The 27,281-nt window shown below is 48.7% G+C and overlaps 1 protein-coding gene across 7 annotated transcripts in view; it reads right to left on the bottom strand.

Moving 5' to 3' along the window:
- HIPK2 (homeodomain interacting protein kinase 2) overlaps positions 1-27,281 on the bottom strand; it is a 217,026-nt gene that overhangs the window by 65,146 nt on the left and 124,599 nt on the right. For all 7 annotated transcript variants that reach the window (XM_021665297.2, XM_021665298.2, XM_012447505.3 and 4 more), the window contains exons 3-4: positions 1,684-1,807; positions 1,250-1,369 (exon numbers count right to left, since the gene is read on the bottom strand). In XM_021665297.2, coding sequence (XP_021520972.1) covers positions 1,250-1,369; positions 1,684-1,807 — 244 coding nt within the window. The remainder of the gene's footprint in view (positions 1-1,249; positions 1,370-1,683; positions 1,808-27,281) is intronic.

The raw sequence follows: 27,281 nt of genomic DNA, 5'->3' as shown, positions 1-27,281 counted from the left end.
CTCTTTACTGGACCTGACCTTGACACTCACCCTCACAGTTGCCAAATGCCAGGCCTCCCATCAATAGCCTAAGAGTGCTTGCTCACTCCCAAATCTCTTTTCTGAGTCTTTGGTGACTACTGGACACACATTATCTTTAAACCATATTAGAATTTTTCCATTAAAAAAAAAAAACAGAAAAACAAAAAAAACACCCACCTATCCGCTGCAAAAAAAAGAAATACCTAAAATGAAACATACTTAAGACTTTATTAGTTTCTTTTTTTACCAGGAAAATATTTTAATTTCAATTGCTAGGCACAGATCAAAGTGAAAGCAAAATATATTTCTGTTAAAGCAAAGCTCCTGCCCCTGGTTTGAAGGTTTATGGTGACCTGTGTGAACCAGATGCCTCCCTGGGCCTTAGGACAGTCCCATGGGCTCACTGGGCAGCCTCCTTTGCCTGGAACGCCTCTCCCCAACCTGCACCGCCCTGGCCGCCACCCCACACTTCTCTACTGGGCAAACCCGCTTCATTGTTCCTTTTCTTTTTTTGAGACACAGTCTCACTCTGTCGCCCAGGCTGTAGTGCAGTGGCACGATCTCAGCTCACTGCGCCCTCTGCCTCCCAGGTGCAAGTGATTCTCATGCCTCAGCCTTCCAAGTAGCTGGGATTACAGCCGCATGCCACCACGCCTGGCTAATTTTTGTACTTTTAGTAGAGACAGTTTCACCATGTTGGCCAGGCTGGTCTTGAATTTATGACCTCAAGTGATCTGCCTGCCTTAGCCTCCCAAAGAGCCAGGGTGCCCCCTCTTCATTCAAACGCTCCTCCTTGCCCCTCTGCTGTAGGCAGAATGAAATGCTCCTTCCCCTTGGCACCCACACCCATTCTCGACCCGGAACAGGGCCCTGATTCTAGTGGGCGAGAGCTTGTGGCACACGGTCCCGTCTCCCTCTGGACTGCGAGCTCTCAAGGGCAGAGTGGGGTTCGTTTCTCTCCCTAGCACAAATCAGACAGTCATCAAGGCTTATTGGATTAAATCCTGGGAGTTCAACAATCATAACGTGGGGACTCTCACAGGCGGCAACAGGCCGAGGGAAAGAGAGGCTTTTGAGCATTCAGATTCAGCCACACTGTGTATTAACAATAGCCGCCCCCCCACACCCTCATTTGCTGACTGAATCAAAAGCTCCCCACTAATGGGACTATGGCCCTCTTTTCTGAGCACTGGACCACTGTGAGGAGTGGAGGGGACGCTCTTCCTACCTTCAGTCTCCACAAAGGATATGGTGAGTCCGTGTCACGGTTGAAAAACCTAGTTGTCTTTGTCCCTGCACTTAATAAATATTCAGCAGGCAAACCCTGTGTTTGTGAAATATACCGAATCTGCAAGAAAAGATAAGAATGAGGTCAGGGCTTTTCCTGTCACCATACATATGGTATACTAATGGCTCTGTTGGCTTTGAGAAAAATGAAAATGACAATTTTTGTAGGGAAAGAAAGAAGTTAACAAAAAGAAGAAAAAGGGGAAAGAGAAAGGAATAAAGAAAAAATAGCAAGGTTAAGGGAAGCAAGGTTTGGGAGACAACGTGGCATTCCAGAATCCTGCCCATCTGTCATGTAATCAATGAAATGCGAATCCAGGCTGTTTTCCAGATGAAGAATGAGGTCTCGTGAATATCGGTGTCATCTGGACCCACCTGATCATACTCTGAAGCTCCTGGATATAGCGGCCAACCCAGGAACAGTTCTGCAATGACACAGCCCAGGGACCACATGTCAATTGCCTCACAAAATGGTAAACCAAGGATGATCTCAGGGGCCCTGAAAGGGAAGAATGGAAGAAACTGTCAGCAGGTTGGAAATGTAGGCAGCTGTTTCTATATGAACACTATTTTTCAAACCTGGGGTGCCATTGCTGACCCCTCCTCGGAAGGGCCTGTGGCTCTTAGAGAGGCACTGTGCTATAATGATCCTTCCATACTTTGGCTTGGTCCCCTCCATGAGGTGTTTCACCTTGTTGATCAGGGTGGTTTTGAACTCCTGACCTCAGGTGATCCACCCACCTTGGCCTCTCAAAGTGCTGGGATTACAGGCGTGAGCCACCACACCTGGCCTGCCAATTATCCTTTCTTAAAAATTTACAACACACTTTCTTAAGGAAACATTGGTATTTTTAAAATTAGGTTCTAAAAAGCTAATCTCCTTAAAAGTTATCTAATGTTACAATTATAGAACCGCATGCATCAGTACAGAGTCTGGTATCAACCAGGATTCCAGCGTAAACTCCATGAAGAACCTGTTCCTGAATGTAGGAGTTCTGTCTCTTCAAGGAAATCACCTAAACCCCAACAGAACATTTCCCAGGGAGTTGGTAATCAACATGAAACAGACCACCCAGGTACATCTTACTTTCTAAGAATTTGTCATGATTAGGTAGGGGTATGTTTTGGACAAAACCAGGCTCAAAGTCTGAGTTATGAACACAGCTTATCTTTTTAAAAATAATATGTCTCAAGGCCAGGCACGGTAGCTCATGCCTGTAATCTCAGCCCTTTGGGAGGCCGAGGCAGGTGGATTGCTTGAACCCAGGAGTTCAAGACCAGCCTGGGCAACATGGCGAAACCCTGTCTCTACCAAAAACAAACAAAAACCCCCCAAATTAGCAGGGGGTGTTGGTGCATGCCTGTAGTCCCAGGTACCTGGGAGGCTGAGGTGGGAGGATTGCTTGGACCCAGGAGGCGGAGGCTGTAGTGAGCTGAGATTGCACCTCTATACTCTAGCCTGTGAGACAGAGATAGACTCTGTCTCAAAATAATAATAATAATAATAATAATAATGTGGCTCAAGGCATTCTGCTGATAATGAAATGCATTAGGCTGACTTCTGTCTTCTCTATAAATTTTCCACTTGACTAAGTGATGCTAGAAGAGGCTACTTTCCCACCCTTTCTGCAGCCTAGAGTGGGCGTGAAGGGAGCTGGGGAGACTTTTCTCTTGGTTACCTTTCACCCACCTAGCACGAGAGTGGGGAGGAAGGGGGTGAACAGAAAAACCCCACTGGTCTTGGATCTTCTAGCTGAATTTTTCTCTACTGAAAAAGCATCTCCTCTTCCCCCTTTGAATTTGTTCTCATTGCTAATCTTTTTTCTTTATATAATAGTATTGAAAAGAACAAAACAAACAAAACCCAAAAACGTCTTATTACAAAGTTTCGATTTTTCACATGTAAAATGGAGTTTGGCCAGGCATGGTGGCTCATGCCTGTAATCCCAGCACTTGGGGAGGTTGAGGTGGGAGGACTGCTTGAGCCCAGGAGTTTCAGACCAGCCTGGGCAACATAATGAGACCCTGTTTCTTAAAAAAAAAAAGAAAGAAAGAAAAGAAAAAAAAAATGCTGGCACAGTGACTCACACCTGTAATCCCAGCACTTTGGGAGGCCAAGATTCGAGGGTCGCTTGAGGTCAGGAATTGGAGACCAGCCTAGCCAACCTGGTGAAACCCCATCTCTACTAAAAATACAAAAATTAGCTGGGTGTGGTGGCACATGCCTGTAAACCCAGCTACTCAGGAGGCTGAGGCACGAGAATTGCTTGAACCAGGAGGCAGAGGGTGCAGTGAGCTGGGATGGCGCCACTGCATTCCAGCCTGGGTGACAGAGCAAGACTCCGTCACAAAAAGGAAAAAAAAAAAAAACAAAACAATTAGCCAGGCATGGAGGTGCGAACCTGTGGTCCCAGCTACTTGGGAGGCTGAAGTGGGAGGACTGCTTGAGCCCAGGAGTTTGAGGCTGCCATGAGCCATATTTGCACCATTGCACTCCAGCCTGGTGACAAAGCAAGACTCTGTCTCAAAAAAAAGAAAAAAAGAAGTTTATTGCTTTCCTCAGAACTGGAGACTGGGCACTGGCTACCGGGTGCTTCTAGAGTGCCAGCCACAGTTGCTGGTCTGGGCAGCAGGAAGGAGTGACCGCTGCGGGGAGGAGCGAGTTGCCTTGGTGCTATTTAATGAGCCTTCCGTTGTCCCCATCCCTCGCTGCTGGGCGTCTTCAGCTGCCAGTGTTCTGCTTGGCACTGCACCCCCTCTCTGGCCTTTGTCTCCTTTGGTCCCCACACTGGACCGTGCGTGGAGGGTCAGGGGCCACTCTCACCCACTGGCACTGATGAGCTGGGGATGCCTGTGCCGGCTCCATGACGTGTCCCTGCTGCACTCTCCTCTTCCATGTAACCACGAGCCCGCCACCTGCCTAGGCCACCTGCGTCAGGGCTGCCCACACACCAGGGTCCCCAGGTTCACTCCTCATTGTGTGTAACTGACGAGATTACTGCTAGATTGTCACTAGCATGCCTTTAGAGATAGTTTCAGTTTATTTTTAAAATCATATCCCTTAGAAAAGAAGGGAATATCTTTTTTTTTTTTTTGAGATAGAGTCTCGCTCTGTTGCCCAGGCTGGAGCACAGTGGCATGATCTTGGCTCACTATAACCGTCTCCTGGGTTCAAGTGATTCTCCTGCCTCGGCCTCCCAAGTAGCTAGGATTACAGGTGCCCACCAGCATGCCTGGCTAATTTTTGTATTTTCAGTAGAGATGGGGTTTCACCATGTTGGCCAGGGTGGTCTCGAACTCCTGACCTCAAGTGATCTGCCCGCCTCAGCCTCCCACAGTGCTGGGATTACAGGTGGGAATCACCACACCCAGCCCAAAAGGAAGAGAATATCTGAAAAGAACATTACCAAAAAAAGTATTTGGGTGTCAGAACCTGCTTTTCTTTCTGCCCTCCCTATTCTAGAGTCAGGGGTGGCCTCCTGCCTCCTCTCACGTGGATCCAGGCCTCTTGATGGGAGGAGAGTTCTGGCCTGGACTTGCTGGCTTAAGGATCACATGCATTCTCACCTCTGTCCCCACATTCCTGTCACCTAGCTCCGTGGCTGGCCCCTGCCCTCTTGGAGCCTGATGTTTGGATGTTGGACACTCAAGTCTTAGGAAGAGGCCAGTCTAGCCCCAGGGGATGTCTGTGAACCTGACTATGGGCCTGCCCTTCCTATCAGCTTAGTTACCTGATTCTTACGGCCCAGAGGCTGTTCCTAACCCATGGAAACCTCGTTTTTCAGTTTCCGTTCCCTGGTGATTAACAAGGCAGACTGCAACAACTAAAACGGCCACACAAAGGCAGTTTAATGATGTTCTTTAGCAGGAAACACCAGACATAGATTTTGACGACTGACATGACACAGACAGGGCCTGTGAAAACTGCTTGTAGTCCAACAAGAAAACAAAACGGTAGCCATTCGTGGCACCATGATACATGCAGCAGAATATTCCTGCTGTGACCATCAGGAACCAATGCCCAGGCAACTGGCTAGGTGGCTGGGAGACAGTACGGTCCTCGAAGGCCTCCGATGCTGGGAAAGCCACGTCAAAGCACACAGGACAACTCAAGTTGAATACAAAACGCGCGTCACAGAAACACACAGACACAAAAATCGAGCCGACACGGCATACCACACGCTCTAGCGGCTCCCACGTTAGAAGACAAAGCAGAACGCAAGAATAAAACAGACCAAAAAGAAAAAAAGCCCCAAACACAAACCTTTCCTAATCCCTTCATCTCCCTGCAGCTGCCGCTGTAGTTCTCAGCTCCCCTTCAAGGCCCACTCTCTGGAGAGTCATCTCCCCACGGTTCCCACCTCTTCACCTCGAATCAATTTCTCAGCCTCCTCTAATTGGAGTCAGACACTCTGTGCCACTGACGCGCTGCACTTGTTGAGATCAGTGGTGATCTCCACGGTGTCACATCTGTTGATCAACTCCTTAGCTCTGTGACCCGGGAGCTGCATTTCTTTCACATTCCTTCCTGTCCTGAGACACTTGTTCTCGGTTTTCATGACACCGCACGCTCCCCCTATCTGTCCCGCCTCTCTGCTTGTGGCCTGCCCATTTCCTCTGTAGGCTCACCCTCTTCTACCCAACTGCTGTGTGTTGGCCAAGTCCCAGGCCCCCGCCTCTTCTCTCCTTCCACCCTTGCCCTAGCTAATTGTTATGGGTTGAATTGTGTCCCCCAAAAAGGTATGTTGAACTCCTAATTCCTGGCACCTCACCATGTGACTTTATTTAGGAATGGAGCTGTTGCAGATATAATTAGCTCAGATGAGGTCATACTGGAGTAGGTGGCTCCAATCCAATGTGACTCGCATCTGGACATAGACACTGACACGGCGGTAAGATGGTCATGTGAAAAGGGAGGAAGAGATTGGAGTGATGCTGCCACAAGCCAAGGAACACCTGGAGCCACCAGAGGCGGGAAGAGACAAGGAAGGCTCCACCCCTACAGCCTTCAGAGGGAGCATGGCCCTGCCGACACCTTGATTTTGGATGTCTAGTCTCTAGAATTACAAGAAAATCGAAGTGGGTTGTTTTAAGCCAGACGTTTTGCGCTACCTGTTTCAGCAGCCCCAGGAAACTGACGCAGTCATCTTACTCACTCCACGGATTTAAATTCCATTTGTATTTCCAGGTTTGTCTCCATCTTGGAGCTCTCCTTCCGGCTCTAGATTTACGTTCTGGAAGCCTGGTATTGCCTCTGGAATGTCTCACAGTCATCTCCAATTCCACATGTCTAGAAGGGAACTCTTCTCTGACCCCTCCTCTCTAAACATATGCCTTCCGCTGTCCTCATTTTATGAAATGGAATCAACACCCTCCAGTGGCTTAGCCAGAGATCTGGGGAAGATCTTTGATTCCTTGCTCTCCCTTCATCCCCATCATCTATCCACTAACATGGCCAGCTCCAAAGTCTCAAGTCAACCCCTGATTCTCCAACCCCCCACCCCCCGCCGCAGCAGTGACGCTGACCACCCCGGTGTCACCTGGAGCTTCCACTGCAGCCTCTCCACTTGCCTCTCCCTTCCTCCTGCCCACTTCCTCCATGGCAGCCACAGGGAACAGATGGCACCGCACCTTGCTGTAAGCCTTCAGGGACTCCCCACTGGACTTGGAATGAAATCTAAACCCCTCTACGGCCATGGGGCCTCCAGGATTGGGACCCCGCCCACCTCTCCACCCGTCACTGCCAACCACTCTCCTAGCTCAATACGCTCCAGGCCCATCGGTTTCCTTTCCATTTCCAAGAGTACTCGGAGCTCCTTTGGAGCTAGAGTCTTCATGGGATGCTGTTGCTTCTGCCTTAAATGCTCTCCCTGCTGGCTGTCACATGGCTGCCTCCTTCTCATCCCTCAAATCTCAGCTCAACTGTCACGCTACAGACGGGCCTCCCTTGACACCAGTTAGTCTTCATAATGGTGCCATAAATGCCACTTCACAGCACTTCCTTAACCTGCTCACTGTCTGTCTTCCCTGACCAAGTCCGTGAGGGCAGCACAGGCATTTCGTAGCCACTCAATAAGCATTTGCTGATCAAATAAACCTTTATTAAATACAAGCAAGTGCCAAAATATGTGATTAAGACAAAGCTCTAAGGCAGTGCAGACAGAAAAGAGTAGAAGGGCCGAGTCGTTATGAAGCAATCAAGGCTTGGGCATGAGGGGGCATGTGTAGCCCAAGGAACAGCAGAAGCTGAGGCCCAGAGAGGGGCACGAGCATCCGGCTCACGCTCACCTGTGCAGGGCAGACAGCAGGAGAGCTGAGGACACCTACTTGCAGGTGGTTCACAGAAGAATTACAGCAGAAATGACAGAGAGGAGGAGCAGGATGGCTGGAAGTGGCACCCGAGTCTTGCATGGTTAGAACTTGGGACCTCAGGGATTTAGCCCAAACCTCTTATTTCATGGCATCGTCATTACTAAGCCCTCGAGGGCCCACAGCTTAGCTTTTATGTTGAAGCCTTTACCCCGCACCGTCCCACTGCAGCACGCTAAACCGCGTCCTCTCCCATCTAGGCCTCACTACAACTGCCTGCTGCTCTCTCGCCTTTGGTTTTAACCTTTTCCAATCCACTCTGAATCCCTTTCCCATTCCTAAGGGTGCAAGCCTTTTCTCTGCACTCATGAGCCATATTTCGGATGCAGCCTGCCCCCCTACCACCCCTTTCCGTTCAAACAGAAACTGCCCACTGTCTCTGTGCTGGCTCTACCAGGTGACAAGCATACAAAGATCAGTGACATACTGAGACCACATTGGTCCAATAAATACTAACTGAGCACCCACTGGCCCACAGAACCACTTTAAAGAATTTCCTCATTGCTATTTTTGGATATCAAAAATACTTGAAACATATACATGAAGTGTCAGACAAAATCTGCACCTAAGAAAGAGGACTCATTCCTTTCCAGCATTCCCAAAGCAAGCCACTAAACATTCTTGTTCTGGAGAACCAGAGTCAATAATTGTCATTTTTGACACATAAATAAATTTGCACATCTGCCCCTACTGATACCTTCTGGAGGGCAGGGTCTGCATCTCACTCGTCCTCGATCCTCAGGCTGGCACAGAGAAGCTGCTCCGTAAACAGCTGCTCAACACGCAGCCCATAAACCCTCGAGTAAGGAAGGTACTTCCCCAGCTGGTGCCTGGGAATCTTTGGGGACTTCAGACCATTTTTGCTGTGACCTGATCTTGCAGAGGCCTTGTCCCCCTGCTCTGCTAGTCTACAAGGCTCTGACGTCCTAGAAGTTCAAAGTCAAGTCTAAAATCTGTTTCTTTTCATCCAGCCCGCCTGGTTGCTAACGTGTGCTTAGTCTTCAGGGAAGCTCATTCTTACGGATGGTCATTCTGAGCCAGAATTCGTTTCAAGCTGTCCTCATTCACATATTAGAATATTCAACCACTATTTACTAAGTGTTTCCTCTGTGCCAGGTACTGTGCTGGATGCTAAAGATCAAAAAGTAATCCAAACCTCGCAGCTCCTCCAGGAGGTCACTGTCCAGCCGAGGCAGCAGCACACGACAGCTGACATACAGTGTGTGAAGTGTGTACACAGTACGTAAAGGAGGGGTGAATTGGAGGAGGAGAGGCAAAGCAGGATGGGCTTCCCAGGAGGAGTCTGAGCGGAGCCTGTAAGTGGCCAGGCGGGGGTGGCCACCACACACAGGGCAGCGCAAGTCCCCTGACCCCCATGTCTCTGCTGTATCTCCAGCGCCTAGCACGCAGCCTGAGCGTATCGGTGCTCCATACACATTTGTAGAAGGAATGAATCTATGCCAAGTGCACACCCCCAGCAGTTGCCAGTTTTCCCCGGAGCTGGCAATGCCACCTTGTCAATACCTCCTATGTATGAGGCAGACAGCGTGGCCTTTCTGTTTCAGAGCTTACATGGGTTTTTGGGTTCATCATCACATCTCAGTTGCTTCCATGGGGCTTGTTTCTGTTCTTGGTTCGGTTTCGGGCAGGTAGGGCTGCTTCCTGAATGCTGTGAGTGAGCATCTCCGGGTTCTGTTATGACTGAGGTCTCATTTGCTGCTCCTCACCTTCCCTGCTACAGCTCCACTCCATGGAACCATCTTAAAGAATCACCTCATGACTATTTTGGGACATCCAAAATACTTTAAACACACATGAAGTGTCAGACAAAATTTGCACCTAAGAAAGAGGGAGATGATTTCTTTCCAACATTCTCATAGCAAGATACTCAAAATTCTATTTTTCTATAGAAAGAGAAAAAAAACTGTCATTTTGGACACCATCAATACGGAAGCTTTGATAATTCAACTCCACTAGCTCTCTGGACTGCACACACTGAGAAGCATGCCCAGGTGATGTCCAGCTCAAGTGACCCTGCAGGGGAATGGCCTCCAATGGAGGTGTGGCGGCTGTAGAAGTCAAGAGGGCCCAGCCCACACTTGGGATCCCAGTGTTCATGGGGCCGAATCCCAGCCCTGTCAGGTACTGGCTGTGTACCCACTCCTGGGTACTGGTATGAGGATTAGGTTAAACAGAGCATCACAGGGGGCACCTTGCATAGGGCTGGCAAAGAGTAGGCAGCCAAACAATACTAAATCACTTACCTATAATACGTCTAAGTCCATGTGAAAGCAATGAAATAAACATGTCATCCCTTTTCCTTATTTTTTTTCTTTTTGAGACAGGGTCTTGCTCTGTTGTCCAGGCTGGAATGCAGTGGCACGATCTTGGTTCACTGCAACCTCCACCTCCTGGGCTCAAGCAATTCTCCCTCCTCAGCCTCCTGAGTAGCTGGGACCACAGGCACACACCACCACACCCAGAACATTTTTGTATTTTTTGGTAGAGATGGGATTTCAACCATGTTGCCGAGGCTGTTCTTGAGCTCCTGAGCTCAAGCAGTCCTCCCTCCTCAGCCTCCCAAAGTGCTGGGATTATGGGTGTGAGCCACTGCACCCAGCTTCCTTATTTTTTAAAGTCAATTTCTTTCTGATGCAGAACACTCTGTTGAAATATATTAAAGCATATGTACTAAACAACTGTTTCATTTATTTACACAAAAAGGTATAAAGATTAATATAACCAACAATGAAGTAACTATCACCTAGCTTTAGAAATAAAACTCCCTGGCTGGGAGTGGTGGCTCATGCCTGTAATCCCAGCACTTTGGGCAGCTGAGGCGGGTGGATCACTTGAGGTCAGGAGTTTGAGACAATCCTGGTCGACATGGTGAAATCCTGTCTCTACTAAAAATACAAAAGTTAGCCGGGCATGGTGGCGCAAGCCTGTAGTCCCAGATACTCAGGAAGCTGAGGCAGAAGAATTGCTTGAACCTGGGAGGCAGAGGTTGCAGTGAGCCAAGATCGTCCCACTGCACTCCAGCCTGGGTGACAGAGTGAGACTCCGTCTCAAAAAAAAAGAAAAAAAAAACAACAAGAAAGAAAGGAAGGAAAAAATAGAAAGAACACTCCCTATCCACAATCCTCTTGCTTCTTCCTTGTATAGAGAAATATGACCCTAACCTAGTGTCCGTTTTATTTGATCTTACAGAAGTGCTGGGTACATGCAGTGCACTAGGCAATGAGGACTGAAGAGACAGCCCTCGGGCTGCTCCGAGTCCTAACAGTGTGCCAGGCTGGAGGTCAGAGTGATGCCCAGGGGACACAGCCCAGGGAACAGGCTTGGGAGGGTGCTCCCGTGTGTCTGAGGACCCCGGCAGGCAGAGTCAACCACTCGTCAGAGGCAACAGAGGGCGCAGGATTCAGGGTACAATCCCTTGCTCACCCCAAACACTTTGGCCAAGTCTGAGACCAGAGTCAATGTCTTGCTCATTTACACAGTTTACTGATAAAATAAGAGCAGGGTTCACTGCCACTCCCAACTTGGGCAATAAATCTGCAACTCTAATCGGAGCGCACAGGCAGAGCTGTGCATTTCTGGAAAAATGTTACTCAATTTCTCTGAGTTTTTATTTCACCATCTATAAAATGTGATTATCAATCTCGCTTTTTCTCTTGTCTCTACAGCAGCTTATGAAGATAAATTATGGCTGGCAGAATTATAAAGCAGTTTGAACTCCTTGGAAGCAGACACTCTATTAGTCCATGGTATTTTATAATCACTGATATTATAAGGTGTACTTGAATTGAACTGCAGTGAAAAAGCCCGTTCCCACAAATATATGTAGATTGAAAGTAACCTCAGTATGGCTGGGGCAGAAGCAATCAAAATGTAAAATTGTATTTCAGATGGGTTGTTAAATCTTACGTTTCCGCTGCAAAAATAAGGAGACGTGCATTGCTGTCTTGGGCTCTGAGCCCCTGTTTGAGCCGGTGTCTGGGAGTGGGAGGCGAGGGATTACAGTGAAGCAGCTCAGGACCCGAGAAACAGGGGCAGAGGTCTGAAGAGCAGGGAGGAGGAGAAGAAGGAAGAGGAAGAGGAGGAGGAGGAGGAAGAGGAAGAAGAGGAGGAGGAAGAGGAGGAGGAGGAAGAGGAGGAGGAGGAAGAGGAGGAGGAGGAAGAGGAGGAAGAGGAAGAGGAGGAAGAGGAGGAGGAGGAGGAGGAAGAGGAGGAGGAGGAAAAGGAGGAAGAGGAAGAGGAGGAAGAGGAGGAGGAGGAAGAGGAGGAGGAGGAAGAGGAGGAGGAATAAGAGGAGGAGGAAGAAGAGGAGGAGGAGGAAGAGGAGGAAGAGGAGGAGGAGGAAGAGGAGGAAGAGCAGGAGGAGGAGGAAGAAGAGGAGGAAGAGGAGAAGGAGGAAGAGGAGAAGGAGGAAGAGGAGGAGGAGGAAGAGGAGGAGGAGGAAGAGGAGGAAGAGGAAGAGGAGGAAGAGGAGGAGGAGGAGGAGGAAGAGGAGGAGGAGGAAAAGGAGGAAGAGGAAGAGGAGGAAGAAGAGGAGGAGGAAGAGGAGGAGGAGGAAGAGGAGGAGGAATAAGAGGAGGAGGAAGAAGAGGAGGAGGAGGAAGAGGAGGAAGAGGAGGAGGAGGAAGAGGAGGAAGAGCAGGAGGAGGAGGAAGAAGAGGAGGAAGAGGAGAAGGAGGAAGAGGAGAAGGAGGAGGAAGAGGAGGAGGAAAAGGAGGAAGAGGAGAAGGAGGAAGAGGAGAAGGAGGAGGAAGAGGAGGAGGAAAAGGAGGAGGAGGAGGAAGAGGAAGAGAAGGAACAAGGGGAGGAGGAGGTGGAAGAGAAGGAGGCAGCAGCGGCTACTTTAGAGGAATTGGAGCCAGAGGTAGGAGACAGTTGCACAGAAGACAGCAGAAAGGCAAAGGCTGGAGAGCACCTCGGGGCGGCCGCATGGAGAGATCACAAGCCCTGTGACCACAGGCGAGCCTGCTGGGAAAACAGGGCAGCCTGCCCACAGGATGAATCCACACCATGCCTGGGGGGATCCAGAAGGTCCAAGTGGAGATGTAGATAGCAATCGAGGTGAGCTAATCCCAGGTCAACGTGTGATTTGATTCTGAAAAAGACACAGCTTCCTAGGCAAAGAGATCTTCCAAGAGATCAGAGAGAAATAGCTTTGTCTTTGATTAAGGTGTTAGGTAGATAAGCAAAAGGAAAATGGGACCCAGAGATGAAGCTCTAGGAGCAAAACACTGGGGGAGGTTGACCAGGTGCCCACTCATTGTGCTGGCTTCCAGGGGGCCGTCCTTGGAATGGCCAAGCCAAACACCGTGGACCCCAAGATCTCCGTGTGCTCTGCGGCAGGGTGTTTTGCCTGATTATCAGCTGAAGAAATTAGGGTGGAGAGCTGCTGCAAGGGAACAGGGCTCTGACTCCAAAAGGAGAGCTGGGGGGACAGACACCCCACTCAAACTTCTGGCCATTTGGAGCTTGACGTAACGCATGCAGCACCTTTGTTGCAGAGATGTTCCACCTAGGGGGCCGCTGCTGATGTCCATAAAACTGTGTGCTAAGGAGGATCATCTCAGACCCTCACTGTATTTTCAGCTGTCACCAACAGAAGTGCTCAAGACTTCAGAACGAACCCTCATCTCCATATGGAGGTTGACACAATTGCAGTTTGGTCTAGATGTTGACATCATTCTCATGCCACACTTGGACAGTATCCTAAAGGATGCCAGCTTCCTTGATTCGACTGGCCATTCCCTGAATAATGTTAGAATCAGAGGGGCAGTTTTTTCTATTCGTATTGGCAGCGAATATCTTGGCTCTGAATATGTACTAAATACACACACACACACACACACACACACACATTTTTCACGCTGATCCTTTGTTCCTAGTTCTGCTTCAACTCTGTTAAGTGTAGCACCAAAATCTAACTCACTTGCTTACATGCCAGAGGAGAAGGCTGTATCTGCAACTTAAACGGAATAATCTCCAAAAGCTTCTAGTGATGTTGGTGTGAACTGGAAACCAGTTCTCAGATGTCCAGGGAACGCTGGCCTCTAATTTTGTGGTGATGTGCTAGTGTATGTAACCAAAGTGAAGAAATTACAGCCAGGGCCGCGGATCCACCTAAACGGTATTGACTCGACTCGGTGAACTAAGAAAAGCAAGAAGGGAAGGGAGGAGAAGAAGAGAAAGAAAACTATAAATTGCAATGCCAGTGAGGAATGTTCCCAGAAGAACCGGCTTGGACTCCATGATGGGTCATGTCAAAGGTACGCTTGCTGCCCTGTGATTCCTGTGACCCTCATCCTCCTCACACACGCTGTGCCTGCTTTACCCATCCCTGGCATGGGTAGCCCAGTATTCCCCAATCTGGTCTCTGGTGGCTTTACCATGAAGCCCTGAGTTGCAGGAGAAAGCCTGTTCCGGCCTCCCGGCACTGTACTGGACTACAGTGTCACCAGGCCAGGCTTTATGCTTGGTGACTTTTGCCAAAGAATGTGCTCAACAAATGTTTGCAGAAGCACCCATCAGCCAGAGAAATGGAATCATGCGTCTCTGCAGCTGCCTACCTATGTAATCTTTTCACATGTATACTGCTCCAGGCTTTTTAAACATTTTTATCTTATTTTAATTATGAAAGAGAACACTACAAAGAAGTATATAACAAAAATGTACACCTTAACAACTTATCAGAAAACAAAGACCAGAGTCACTACCAGCCAGGTGAAGAAACAGAGCATCGTCAGCATCACAAAAGCCCTCTCGGATTTCCTCCCATCCACTGTCCCTCCTCCTCAGAGGGGCTCTGAAGGCAGCGTGTGTGGGAGGTGACACTCAGGCGCAGGTGTGGGTGCGCATCGGGAGCGGCCTCTGGGGCTGTGCTCAGATGAGGCTCCTGACCAGGTGAGCACGGAGGCCTGAGGCTGAGAAAGGAGCCAGGCCTCAGCCATTCTTTTATGATGGTCCTTTTCATGGATCCTTTTGTTGATTGTTTTTCTTTGGATTTGTTGTTAGTCTGTTGACTGCAGCGGGGGGTTGAAACTGGGCATTTAGAGCCTGCTGACTCTGGGAAGGCCTAACCCAAGTCCCACTGTCACCTGCTGTCACCTTTCAGCTTTTCGGGGCCACCCCTCTTTTCTCTGCTCTGGCAAGGAATTTGGAATTTCAGTTCCTGTGGATCAATTGCATGTGGCATCTTCACTTTATTCAGCCTGGTGTTGTTAACCACTCACAGTGATCATGAGCTGTGAGGCTGGGGAAAAGGCTGGCCTCTTCCACACTAACCTGTTAATTCAAGGTTCACCCACTACAAATGCGACCTAAGAAAGTAACATTACTTATGTGAAACTTTACTGATTGAAACATAAAACTTCTCATTGCTTCAACATTTAGCTTTGTGGTTCATGGTGAGTACTCAGTAAGTGTTTGTTGGATGAATGAATGAACCAACAACAGGCAGAGGAAGCACACTGCTTTCCTTCCCAGGGTTCCCTGTGCCTGCACTGGAGAAGCCCAGAATCCTCAACTCTCAGATGAGGGACTGTGCCATAGACAGGTCATCTTTGGGGTATTTTCTTTTCTTACGGCACCATCTGATCATGTGGCTCGTGGAGCTAAGTCACAGTCAGTCTTCATGGCTGATAGTCTGGGATACAAGACAGAAATGAAGCAGGGATACATTCAGTGTCACCAACCAGATATACCAATTAAGAGACCAGAGGACAGAAACTTGAGCAATGAAAAGGAACCCACTGAGTAAAAATGCCAAACACAAGTTAGAGAGTGAATTTCCATTGCAGCCTCATGGATATTCCAATAAGATAGGTATCAACTGAGGAAGTCTCGCTCCCTGCATGGTGGAAAACTACCGAGAAAGCAGGGCCGAAACCCACTCAAACCCAACCCTAAGCAAGTGTTCAAATAAAGCCACTACTCCTGGCCCACGGAGTAGGCTCTGATCCTGTAAGTACAGGACGCAGCCTGACTCCAAGAAGGGGTGGGGAGAGCGGAGCCAGGTGGATGAGGCGGGTCTTGCTCTCCAGAGACGTGCACACCATCAAAGCAGCAAAACAGGACTCACGAGGGTATGTTTTTCACCCAATTCTAGAGCAGGAAGCATCCACAGAGTCAATGTGGCCACGCCCGTCTGCTCACAGCATGCCTGGTTAGGACCTGCTGTGGTCCGGACAAGAGCAAGCTCTCACGGTGACTGGTTGGTTGCTCCAGGAGTTAGGAACAGGAAGACCTTGCCAAACAAAATGGGCATAGACTCTGGGTCTCCAGCTAAGGGCAGCTTACTCAGGGAAAACCTTCCAACACTCAACTTTTCTTAAAGGAGCTGAAAAAGAACAAACCATACCAAACCAAAGTTTGCTTCTTGTGTTTTGGTCACGGAGGAAATACTAAGCTGGCTCTTTACACCTCCCACTAGGGGGCGCTAAAGTGCAGGAGACAGGGGATGCGACCCACAGGGTAAGGGAATACCACGTAATACCAGCACTTTGAAAAGCCAAGGCAGAAGGATCATTTGAGGCCAGGAGTTCAAGAGCAGCCTGGGCAATATAGTAAGACCCCCATCACTACAAAAAAAAAAAAAAGCCTGGCGTGGTGGTGCACACCTGTAGTCCCGGGTACTCGGGAGGTTCAGGTAAGAGGACGGCATAAGCCTGGGAAGTCAAGGCTGCAGTGAGCTGTGATCATAACACTGCACTCCTGCCTGGGTGACAGAGTAAGACCTTGTCTCAAAAAAAAAAAAAAAAGGGAAGAAAGAAAAAGATGTTCAGATGAGGATACCACTGCTCCATCTTCTCATAAACCGGTTTTCTTATCCTAACAATGGGGCCTCTTTGTAATCCAAGAGCTGAGACTCTCCTACAATGCCTTTGGAATGGAGCAACATTCAGCAAAAGAGATGAGAATGTTCATTTTGTTCTCATGAGCCCCGAGCACTACTCCAGCCAACTGAGCTAACCAGCCTGTGGAATCAGGGAGCTGTCACACACCAGCTGGAGCTTCAGGTGCAGAAGGGAAGAAAGGAAGGCAGGAGGAAGGGAGGGAGGGACTCTTGAGGCAAGCCGGAGAAGAAAGAGTGAGGGGCGATGAGGCAGCACCCAAGACTCCTGGCGGTCAGGACTCTGTCCCCGGGCACACCAGGCTTCCCCTCTGCACCTCTGTCAGTGACCTGTGGAAAGCGCATCTCCCCGGGCTCTCATGGGAATCCTTTGAGGCCTTCTACGCAAACTTTACCTGCTCTAGCACTCCCTGCTGACTGAAACTCTCCTGTGCTCTATTCTTACAATGCTAATTATGGATCTACTGCCAGTTCAGCTCTTTCACTCATCCTTGCACCGATAGTTTGCCGTTTTTTAATGAGAATCATCTATTATCAGCTCCTAGACTGGAAGCATCCCGAGGCCATGGCCAGTGCATGATTGATCTCTGTACACCTCACAGCACCCAGCATAGTGCCTTGTCTACCGGGCTAAGAGGGCAGGTGTCTGCAGATATTGGGTGTCATAGTTCGCACTCATGAGCTAGAAGAGGCTGTAGTTTCATTATCTTCTTTCCTACTGCCAAGCACTGTGCCAAGAACAGTAAATACCCAATACGCAGATGTTTGCTGAACTGAGTAGCTGACTGTGTGAAGAAGAAGTGAAAACTGGGATTTCTTACTGTTTATTTACTTTCAAGGAAATAAGTGGTAGAGAGCGAGCTCTTTTAGATCTTCTCTGATAATAGGGATTTCAATGGTGAAAAAATCTGAATAGAAACCTATAAAGCCCTAATTTTTAATAGGGGAAGCTTGACATAGGGAGTTTGTATCTTTATATATATACATAGATGCTGAGGAATAATGGGTGGAAGTGGGTAATAAAGGAGATACTATTTATCCACCTGAAGAAGAAGAGAGAATAGGTGGAGACAGGAAGGAGGCAGCTAGGGAAATTTTGAAAATTCCATTTAAAAAAAACACCCATAAGCAATTAAACCCGTAAAGAAACCTGTAAGATGTTTGAAAGAATGACAGTGATCGTTGGTGCGAGCAGCTTAGTTTCTTTTTTGCCAGGAAGAAAAGTTCTGTGGCATCACTGGAAATCAGCAAGTGCCTCCCTGGCAGGCCTGTCTCTGTAGTGTCAGCTGTGTAAGTAGGTCTTTGTATGGATGTATTTAGGCTTGTCCTGGATTCCCCCAAGAGATCAAAAGTTCCTTGAGGAGACAGAACCAATATTTGCTTCCCAAGGAAGTGCTGCGCTGCCACACAGCTCAGGGTGAGGGTGCACACGGCAGGGGATAGACCATCATGAACCAGCTAAACGGAGCCCACCAAAGGCTCTGGCAGAACTGTCTAGTTCCTCTTCATTTGGCCTCAAAAAGGGTACATTTTTCAAAAAACAAAACAACCCCACACGCCCCAAAGATTCAACTTGAGATTCTATTTTGAGGCTAAGTGAACAATTCTGCCTAACTCTAGTAATTCTTGCTTGTGTGAAGATCACACAGAAGCCTTCTCTCTTCCCTCTTCTGGGTTTCCCCGACTGTAGAGAGGTTGATAGACTTCAGATGATCACAGAACCCAAAGTTACAGGCCATCCCTAGGGAGTCACAGTTCAGACCAGGAAATCAATAGCGGCAGAGAGAAGCGCGGAGGGAAACGACGCGGAGGCTTTCGGGCTGCACAGTAGAAAGGCTGAGGAAGGGAACACGGCACAGTCCCCAGCCTTGTTATTTTCGACCCCCTGGGATTGTATCAATAGCTTAATGTGAGTGAGCATCGTTCCAGCTTGCGCCTTCACATCTGGTTAAGACGATCCTATTCTGCAAGCCGGAGCTTAGGTTCCATCATCTTTCCTCCCGAGCAACAACGCCCCCCACACTTCATCAGCCGTTTGCATCATCACGGAGGACCGGAGGACCGTCTCGGGATTGTCTTGCTTGGCGGCGGAGGGCGGAGCAGAGGGAGGGAAAGGGTGCTGGATGTTTTTTTTTTTTCCTTTCCCTGTATGTATTGTGTTTAAGGTGGACACATATTTGTGTAGTCTGTATTTACCATTAATACTGGGATAGAGTCATTAGTGATTCGATTTTTCTATGGGAAGAAGCAAAGCATGGGGTGGGTGGAGGGGGAAGCAAAACCCCGAACGGAAGAACAGAAACTCTGAAAGCTGGCGTCTGAAGGTATTATTCACAAACAATATGGGAAAAAGGCAGCACTGTATTTCCTCTGTTCTTCTAAGGGGAAGTTCAGAAAAAGGTCAGAAAGAGAACAATGCAGGCCATCTATCATAGCAGCCTCCAACCTAGAGGTGACTTGCCCACTGCAGCCTCATTTCTCAGTTCTGTAATTACCACCCCTCCCACAGACTGCACGCCGCGCCTATGAATTATGCATTTCATTTCCACCTCCCCACGCCCTGACTCGGTGACCACTGCCTCGGCGGGCGGGTGTCGGGGGCGGGCCGATGCAGGGGCCCTTTCCCCAGGTACCCGCGCAAATGTTACAGGGCCCCAGGGCTCCGGTGCACACCGTGGATGCTGCTTGTGCTGACCTTCAGTTCCCAGCCTAAGGTTTTGTTTACTGAGCAAATAAGACTACCTACCAGTAGGGATTTCCCTAGGGGAAAACACAATGGGGCACCTTTCCTTCCCCTTCACTTTTTTATTCAGGCGCAATCTGGTTAAAATGAATATTGGTCGGGTGCGGTGGCTCACACCTGTAATCCCAGCACTTTGGGAGGCCGAGGCGGGCAGATCACCTGAGGTCGGGAGTTCGAGACCAGCCTGATCAACACACAGAAACCTCTCTCTACTACAAATACAAAATTAGCTGGGCATGGTGGCACATGCCTGTAATCCCAGCTACTCGGGAGGCTGAGGTGGGAGAACTGCAGAGGTTGTGGCGAGCCAAGACAGCGCCATTGCACTCTAGCCTGGGCGACAGAGGGAGACTCCATCTCAAAAAAAAAAAAGAACATTAAGGGTGGTTTTGAAGGAGGCAAAGGTGATGTAGAGCTTGAGAGTGTGTGTATGTGTGTGTGTCTCCTGCTGTTTGAGTTGGAGGCGAACTGGAATGTCGGTCCCAGAAATGGACACTGCGTCAAGAACTGGAGCGACCCCTGTTCCTCCCTGTGTATGCCTCTGATAAACTGTACCCCTCTCCTACCACTTCAGAGGGACCCAGAAAACTTCTGGGGCTACCTGACTTTACAAGTGCTACTAGTATACAAATACAAAAGCGGGGAATACCCTTTGTTCAGGCTGCTTTTCCATTCGAATCTTTACAAAACATTAGGTTTAGCAGAGAAGTTGGTTAGGGTTAGTTGCTCAGGCAACTGAGTGCCCTGTATACCCCTGGAAGCAGACAGGATAAGGGCAAGCTAAAGGGTTCCCTTGAGAAGCAAGGGTTCTTCCGTTTGGTGCCCCTCAGTCCATCACTTGAAGAGGTGGTATGGGTAGGATTTGAAAATTTATGTTTAAAAAGTGATTTCAGATGGGGTATAAAAATGGGATATTTAGGCTGGGCATGGTGGCTCACACCTGTAATCCCAGCACTTTGGGAGGCTGAGGTGGGTGGATCACCTGAGGTCAGGAGTTCGAGACCAGCCTGACCAACATGCTGAAACCCCGTTTCTACTAAAAATACAAATATTAGCCAGGCATGGTGGCGGGCACCGGTAACCCCTGCTATTCAGGAGGCTGAGGCAGGAGAATCACTTGAACCTGGGAGGCAGAGGTTGCAGTGAGCCAAGATCATGCTACTGCACTCCAGCCTGGGCAACAGAATGAGACTCTGTCTTTTAAAAAAAAAAAAAAAAAGATACTTAATTTCTGAGGCTGATCTCAGGAACACAGTAGTAAGTGGGCTGAATATTAGGTACAAATCACTATGACATATATTTTATTCCCTTGGTTTTTTTTTAAAGTACTCTCAGGGTCGGACCATTAGTTTATAAGGGACTGACTGAGGGTTGTGATCATAGCTGTGACAGTCAGCCCTTAAGATGGCCCCCGAGGACCCTGTCCTCCTGGAAGTCAACGCCCTGGTATGGTCCCCTCCCACACTGAGTAAGGCAAACCTGTGTAACCAATAAGACAGTGCAGAAATGACAACGTGGGGCTTTTGAGACTAGGCCATAAAAGACATGTGGCTTCTGCTTTGCCCTGTCTTGAATCGCTCACTCTGGAAGAGGACACTCAATGGCGTTGCAGAGAAATCCATGTGGATGGAACCGAGGCCAACAGTCAGTGCTGGCTTGCCAGCTACAAGGGTGCCCCACCTGGGAAGAAGACCCTCCAGCCCCAGGCACCCCCTCGGGTGACTGCAGCCCGGGCTGAGAGCTCGCCGCCACCTCATGACAGAACTGGAGTGGGAATCATCCGGTCATGTTGCTCCCAAATTCCTGGAGCACAGTAACTGTGAGATAATGTTTATTGTGCCAGCCACGGAATTTTGAGGTACTTTGTTATGCAGTGACAGATATTGATTGGGTGGCTCTAAGAGGGGAGGGAGCACGTGGAACTCTGGACTCATGCTTCCGACAAGCCTTAGGTGAGCACCGCCTGATACCCGACATGGCGCTGGCTCCTCCAGCCCCTGCCCTGCCTTGATGGTAACCAACGAAGCACTTTCTTAACAGGTAGGAGACGCAAGGAAAACGAGGCCTGAGGAGGCCTCCAAGCACCCAAATGCAGGCAAGACTGAACAGATGGTGTGAGGTTTGCAAACTGCTATCCCACAGGATGAACCCAGCACAGAGACAGACCCTCTTTGGCCTATATAGATACTATGTTTTTTCAACTAGCTATTGAGAACTCAGGTGATACTTCCTGAAAGTTTGGATTTCCTGCTGGAAATTGGAAGCTCTGGCAACTCTGGGTCCCTTGTCAGTTCACGGCCACAGTGACCCGGGGCTGGATAACGCTGCCCTCGGCACGTGTGTGTCACCAGCTGCAGACCTCACCAGCCCCCGACTGCCTGCCCGGCCCTGTACGCACTTCATGAGTTCGTGACTCCCAGGAGAGAGGCGAGCTGGAGGTGGACAAATGGAGTACTTATATGAAATTACTGTTTTCAGCTCTATAGTGGGGGCACTGTGGAGGGGTATACAACTTGTTTTCTTTTATTAAATAAACAAAAAAGGTTTAGTAGACAGCTGCCCCAGAAGGGACTTCTTAAAACTTATAAGGAATGTAAAATGATTCTTCCACTTCACATGAAACAGCGGGAACTTTAATACGAGAGATCCTATGTTAAGTTTCTGCAATGTTTGTTTGTGAAGGTCTTCGTTATATAAGACCTCCGTGGAGAGGAAGTGCAACGCTGGAGTCTCGCTTTGCTGATCTGGCTTTCTACTCTAACAATTATTTACAATAACATTAGAGAGGAAGGCTCTGGCGCCATAACTCAGTGAATATCTGCCGGATTCTTCCCTCCTACAAGATACAATAATATACCCTTTATTGGCCTTCTCCCAATTCTCCATTTGAAACAGGATTATAATCAGTTTTCAGAGTGGCTTACTCAGGAATTAACTAGCCAAGCACCGGATCACTGCTTCTTGAACAATTCTATAGTTCTCTGCATATTTTTTGGAAAGGAATGTGATGTCAACAGCCTCGTTCTCAAGAATATCCTTCCTAGGTGGGCAAGTGCTGGGTGGGGGGAGAATGGGGCCTTGTGTTTGTGTAAGATGCTGCTCAAAAGTGGCTTTATATCAGACAGCAGGAGGAAGGCATTCTGCCTGCCTCCCCCTTCCCCTGAGCTCCGGGAACATGATTGCATTATTGAGTGATTATGTAGCAAGCTCAATCACCAATATTTATTGAGCTCCCAGTGTGTTCAAGACTCTGCTAGAGGGTGATACACAGTCACGGTTTCTGTTCTCAAGAAGCTTATCATCTCGTGCACGTGTATAGAAAAAAGAATACCGACAGAAGTCATGAACGTCAGATGCCAGCTACGTTTAGAGGGAGGAATCTCTCTCATTCAATAAACATTTATTGAGCATTTATTATGTGCTGGGCACTAAGTATTTGGCAGTGTACAAAAAAAGACAGTCTCTGCCCTCTTGGAACTTGAACTCTAGTAGACCCCAGTGGACTCCACTCCAGGCTGGGAAGAACAGGAGAGAATTCGAGGAGGCAGAATTTAAATAGAATGGTTAGGGACCAGCCGACTTCAGAGTTGAGAGAAGGGAGAGGGCACTGCAGGTAAGAAAACATCATCAGCGAAGGTGCAGAGGCAGGAAAACATAAAGAAGATTGTTCAGGGCTGGGCGCGGTGGTGCATGCCTGTAATCCCAGCATTTTGGGAGGCTGAGGTGGGTAGATCATTTGAGGTCAGGAGTTCGAGACCAGCCTGGCCAACATGGTGAAATCCCACCTCTACTAAAAAAAAGTACAAAAATTAGCCAGGTGTGGTGGTGGGCGCCTGTAATCCCAGCTACTTGGGAGGCTGAAGCAGGAGAATCACTTGAACACGGGAGGCGGAAGTTGCAGTGAGCCAAGATTGTGCCATTGCACTCCCGCCTGGGCAATAGAGCAAGACTCTGTCTCAAAAAAAGAGACTGTTCAGAGAACAAGGAAGTAACATAAGGGCTAGGGCAGTGGGAGCAAGGGGCAAGTGACACCAGGGCGGAAACCGTCACTGTCATCCTTGATGCTAACTCTGGACCTCCGATGCCACGGTGCTGAGGCAAGACAACAGCTGCTCTTTGATTTCTTCAGATGGCAACTACAGACAAAGGGTCATTTGTCCCTAAACACGAGTAACTGGAAAATGCAGTGCTGAGGAGTATCAAGTGTTACAGAATGGGTGGTGGATTTAGAGATCTTATGGGACAAATCACACCTCCCACACTGCCACCTTGTATGGTGAAAGTCTGACCCACGGACCTCTGCAAAGAGGCTTCTGCCTCCTGTTAGAGACAGGCCATTGAAAGGCACAGGTGACAAGTGAGCCAAGGAAATCAGCTTCTACTGCTTCAGGAAGCACAGCCTGGGATTACCTGACCTGGTGCAACGAAAATCGCCAGGTTTTATGTTGCATTAGTGAAGCTTTTCCACGTGTACAATGCGTTTCTCTTTCCAAAGCTAGGGGGAGCAAAAACAGTTTCCTCTGGCCGGCTTGAGTGTCCTTTTTTTTTTTTGAGATAGAGTCTCACTCTGTGGCCCAAGCTGGGGTGCAGTGATGCGATCTCAGCTGACTGCAACCTCTGCCTCCTGGGTTCAAGCAATTCTCCTGCCTCAGCCTCCCGAGTAGCTGGGACTACAGGTGCTCACCAACATGCCTGGCTAATTTTTGTATTTTTAGTAGAGATGAGATTTCACCATGTTGGCCTGGCTGGTCTGGAACTTCTGACCTCAAGTGATCCACCTGCCTTGGCCTCCCAAAGTGCTAGGATTACAGGCGTGAACTACTGTGCTCGGCCAAGACTGTTTCTTTACTGCAGAGACAGTTTTGTGTATGTGCAGCCCAGCTTGATGAATGATAAAGCAGCAAAACGGCCTCAATGACACCAGGGGCTGGTGGGCCCCTGTTCCTAAATGTTTAACAGCATGAGATACACATAAAAGTTGCTGCTACACAAGTGAGGCGCTTAAACATCATTAAAAACACATATCTGAGGTTAGGCACAGTGGCTCATGCCTGTAAATCCCAGCACTTTGGGAAGCTGAGGGAAAAGGATCGCTTGAGCCCAGGAACTCGAGACCAGCATGGGCAACACAGTGAGATTTTGTCTCTACAAAAAAATCAAAACATTAGTCAGGTGTGGGGAGCACAGCACACCTACAGTCCCAGCTACCCGGGAGGGTGAGGTTGGAGGATCTCTTGAGCCCGGGAGGTTCAGGCTGCAGTGACTCATGGTCATGCCACTGCACTCCACCCTGGACGACAGAGCGAGGCCCTATCTCAAAAAAACAAAAAGAAAAACAAAAAACCAACCAAAAAACCCCAAGCCAAAAAACACATTTTTGGAACTGTTTAATGCATTTAGGAAGCATGGAGTCCTTATGGTGATCTGCTATGGACTTGGGGCTTCACCGAACCCCTGTGAAAACTCCGAGTGCCGTCTCCATGGGAGGGGGGCAGTCAATAGCCAGAGAACAAACCTCAGACAGGAAGGACCCAGTGCAACACGGATGCTCACAGGTCCAGCCAAATTCTGAGTGTTTAAGAAGTCTTGTTCATTGTGATATTCCTGGTAATATAAACTCTCAAACATCCCCTTGGATCACCCACCCAATATTTATTTTTGGGAACAGTTTAAATCAAGAGAAAAGCTATTAATAAGTTAAATAAAAGCTGTTGAAGGGATTCCTGTGAGTGGGAGGTTGAATAGGGTGATTTCTAAAGTCCTTGCCAACACACGATTCTAGGATTCCGTCACTGCTTTCCTCCCGATCCCATGCAATTACACATTCACAGGCGACAAAGAGCAATAGAAAATAGCTAATCACATGAAGGGCTGCTCTGACTGTGGGGGGAACTCACTTGGATAAGAAAGTGAGTCTTAGTCGGGTGTGGTGGTGGGCACCTGTAATCCCAGCTACTCAGGAGGCTGAGGCATGAGAGTCACTTGAATCCATGAGGTGGAGGTTGCAGGGAGCTGAGATTGCCCCACTGCACTCCAGCCTGGGTGACAGAGCAAGACTCCATCTCAAAAAAAAAAAAAAAAAAAGACAGTGTCTCTAAGAATTAGGGTCCCCAGCCTGGAGTTGAGGTACTGATGAGCCAGTTTCTGAATTCTGAGTGCCCATAAGGTGCAGAGTTGACGACAAGGACCGCAGTCCGTGAAGGGACCATAGTCATGACAAATATAAACCAGGAAATAAATAAACCAGATTGAGCAGGCACATAAATAAATTCAGAACAAGTGAAGCAAGTCATGAGAAACACACAAATGGCAGTCTTCCCTTTGGGACAAAGGTGTAAGTTGCAGCATGGAGGGGCCAGCAGAGAGTGAATGGGGAGGCCCTGTGCAAGAGGCTCCCACCGGGCAAGGAGGCTGCTGTCTGCAGTTCTGCAGGTGGCTGCAGACAGAAGGCGGTGGGAACCCTGTCTTCCTCTGGAGTCTCCGCTTATCCCACACCACAGGGTCTTCTTTGCTCTTGCTTCTGCCATGCTCACTTCCTTTTTCTTTTTTTCTCCTTTTCTCTCCTTCTTCCTTTAAGGTAGTGATGCTCCTCCCTGCTCCCCGCCCTGCACTGATGGACGTGCAAGTGCAGGGTCCACACACCCCTCCTTCATTTCCTAAGCAACCCACAAATCCAGGTGAAGATGTATGGTTATATTTGTATTTTGGAAACATGACTGTTGATTGTGGTTATGATTTTAAAGGAAGGGCACTCTTGTGATGGGCAACTGGAGAATGAATCAGGGTCAAGAAGGCTGGGGGTGGGGAGGCGAGTCAGGAGGCTTACATGATAATCTGATGATGATTTAACCATGGGTGAGGAGGCTCGTGCCAGGGAAGCTGGAGAGGCCACCCTCATGCGTCACCACCAAGCTGCTTTTGAGACCCATGGGCCTTCCCGTGGTTCCCATCCTCAGCCTTGCTTCTCTTTGATAATTGACCCTGTTGACCTCAACTCACTTCCCAAGTCCCCTTAGGATTGCTAATGTGTTTTGCTGGTCTCTGCACATTTCTCCATCACTCTTCTCTCTCCTCTTCCTTTTTTCCCTCCCTCAGCTGTACCCTGGTCCACCTCCATGGTGAACTCATTCACTGCCAGGCACTTACCACTGGCTGGATGCATTCCCAGGCCTGATTTCTCTGTGGGTCCTACGACCATATTCTCATTGACTTAAGTATCTCTAATTGGATGCCTCAAAGTGAAGTCATCATGTCCCTCCACCCCCACAAAATGGGGCTCATTTCTAGCTCACCCCATTTATTCCAGCAGAACCACTGTTTTATCATCTCCAAAATTAGGATGCTCAAGAGTCATCTTTGCTTATCACATCTGCCTTTATTTCTTAAGTTTCTGCCTTCCTTTCAGGATCTACCTCACAGTCACTTTTTCTTCTTTATTCTCAATGCCACTACTTGGCCTGGTCCAGACTACTGAAGTAGTCTCCTGGCTAGTTTCTCTGCCTCTAATCTTTCCCTCCGTCCAATCCAATTTACAGCCTGCTGCCTGACTCACCTTCATCATCCCACTTCTTTCCTCAAGAACCAACTCACCCATCACATGGATCCAAATTCTACCTGCTCCCAAGGCCCCGGAGCTGCTCTCCCTTACCCCTCATGGTTTTCTGTGTTCAGTTCATAACATCCTCTTCTTGTAGGTCTGACTCTTCCCTGTCATTTGTGCACACCACGGCAACACTCTCCTTACTCCACACTACTGTGAGCGTTGCTTTTCTCATCTGCAATGCTCTCTCCTCTTATTCAAATCCTAAACGTCAACAGAATTCAGTTCTACCTCCATTTTTTTTTTCTTTTCTGAGACAGAGTCTCACTCTGTCACCCAGGCTGGAGTGCAGTGGCACGATCTCAGCTCCCTGCAACCTCTGCCTCCTGGATTCAAGTGATTCTCCTGCCTCAGCCTCCCAAGTAGCTGAGATTACAGGGTTGTATTGTACCACCACA

The sequence above is a fragment of the Aotus nancymaae genome, unplaced genomic scaffold (genome assembly GCF_030222135.1).
Source record: "Aotus nancymaae isolate 86718 unplaced genomic scaffold, 86718_ANA_hifiasm-v0.15.2.pri h1tg000002l, whole genome shotgun sequence".
Lineage (NCBI taxonomy): Eukaryota > Metazoa > Chordata > Mammalia > Primates > Aotidae > Aotus > Aotus nancymaae.
This window is presented reverse-complemented; position numbering and strand designations above follow the sequence as displayed.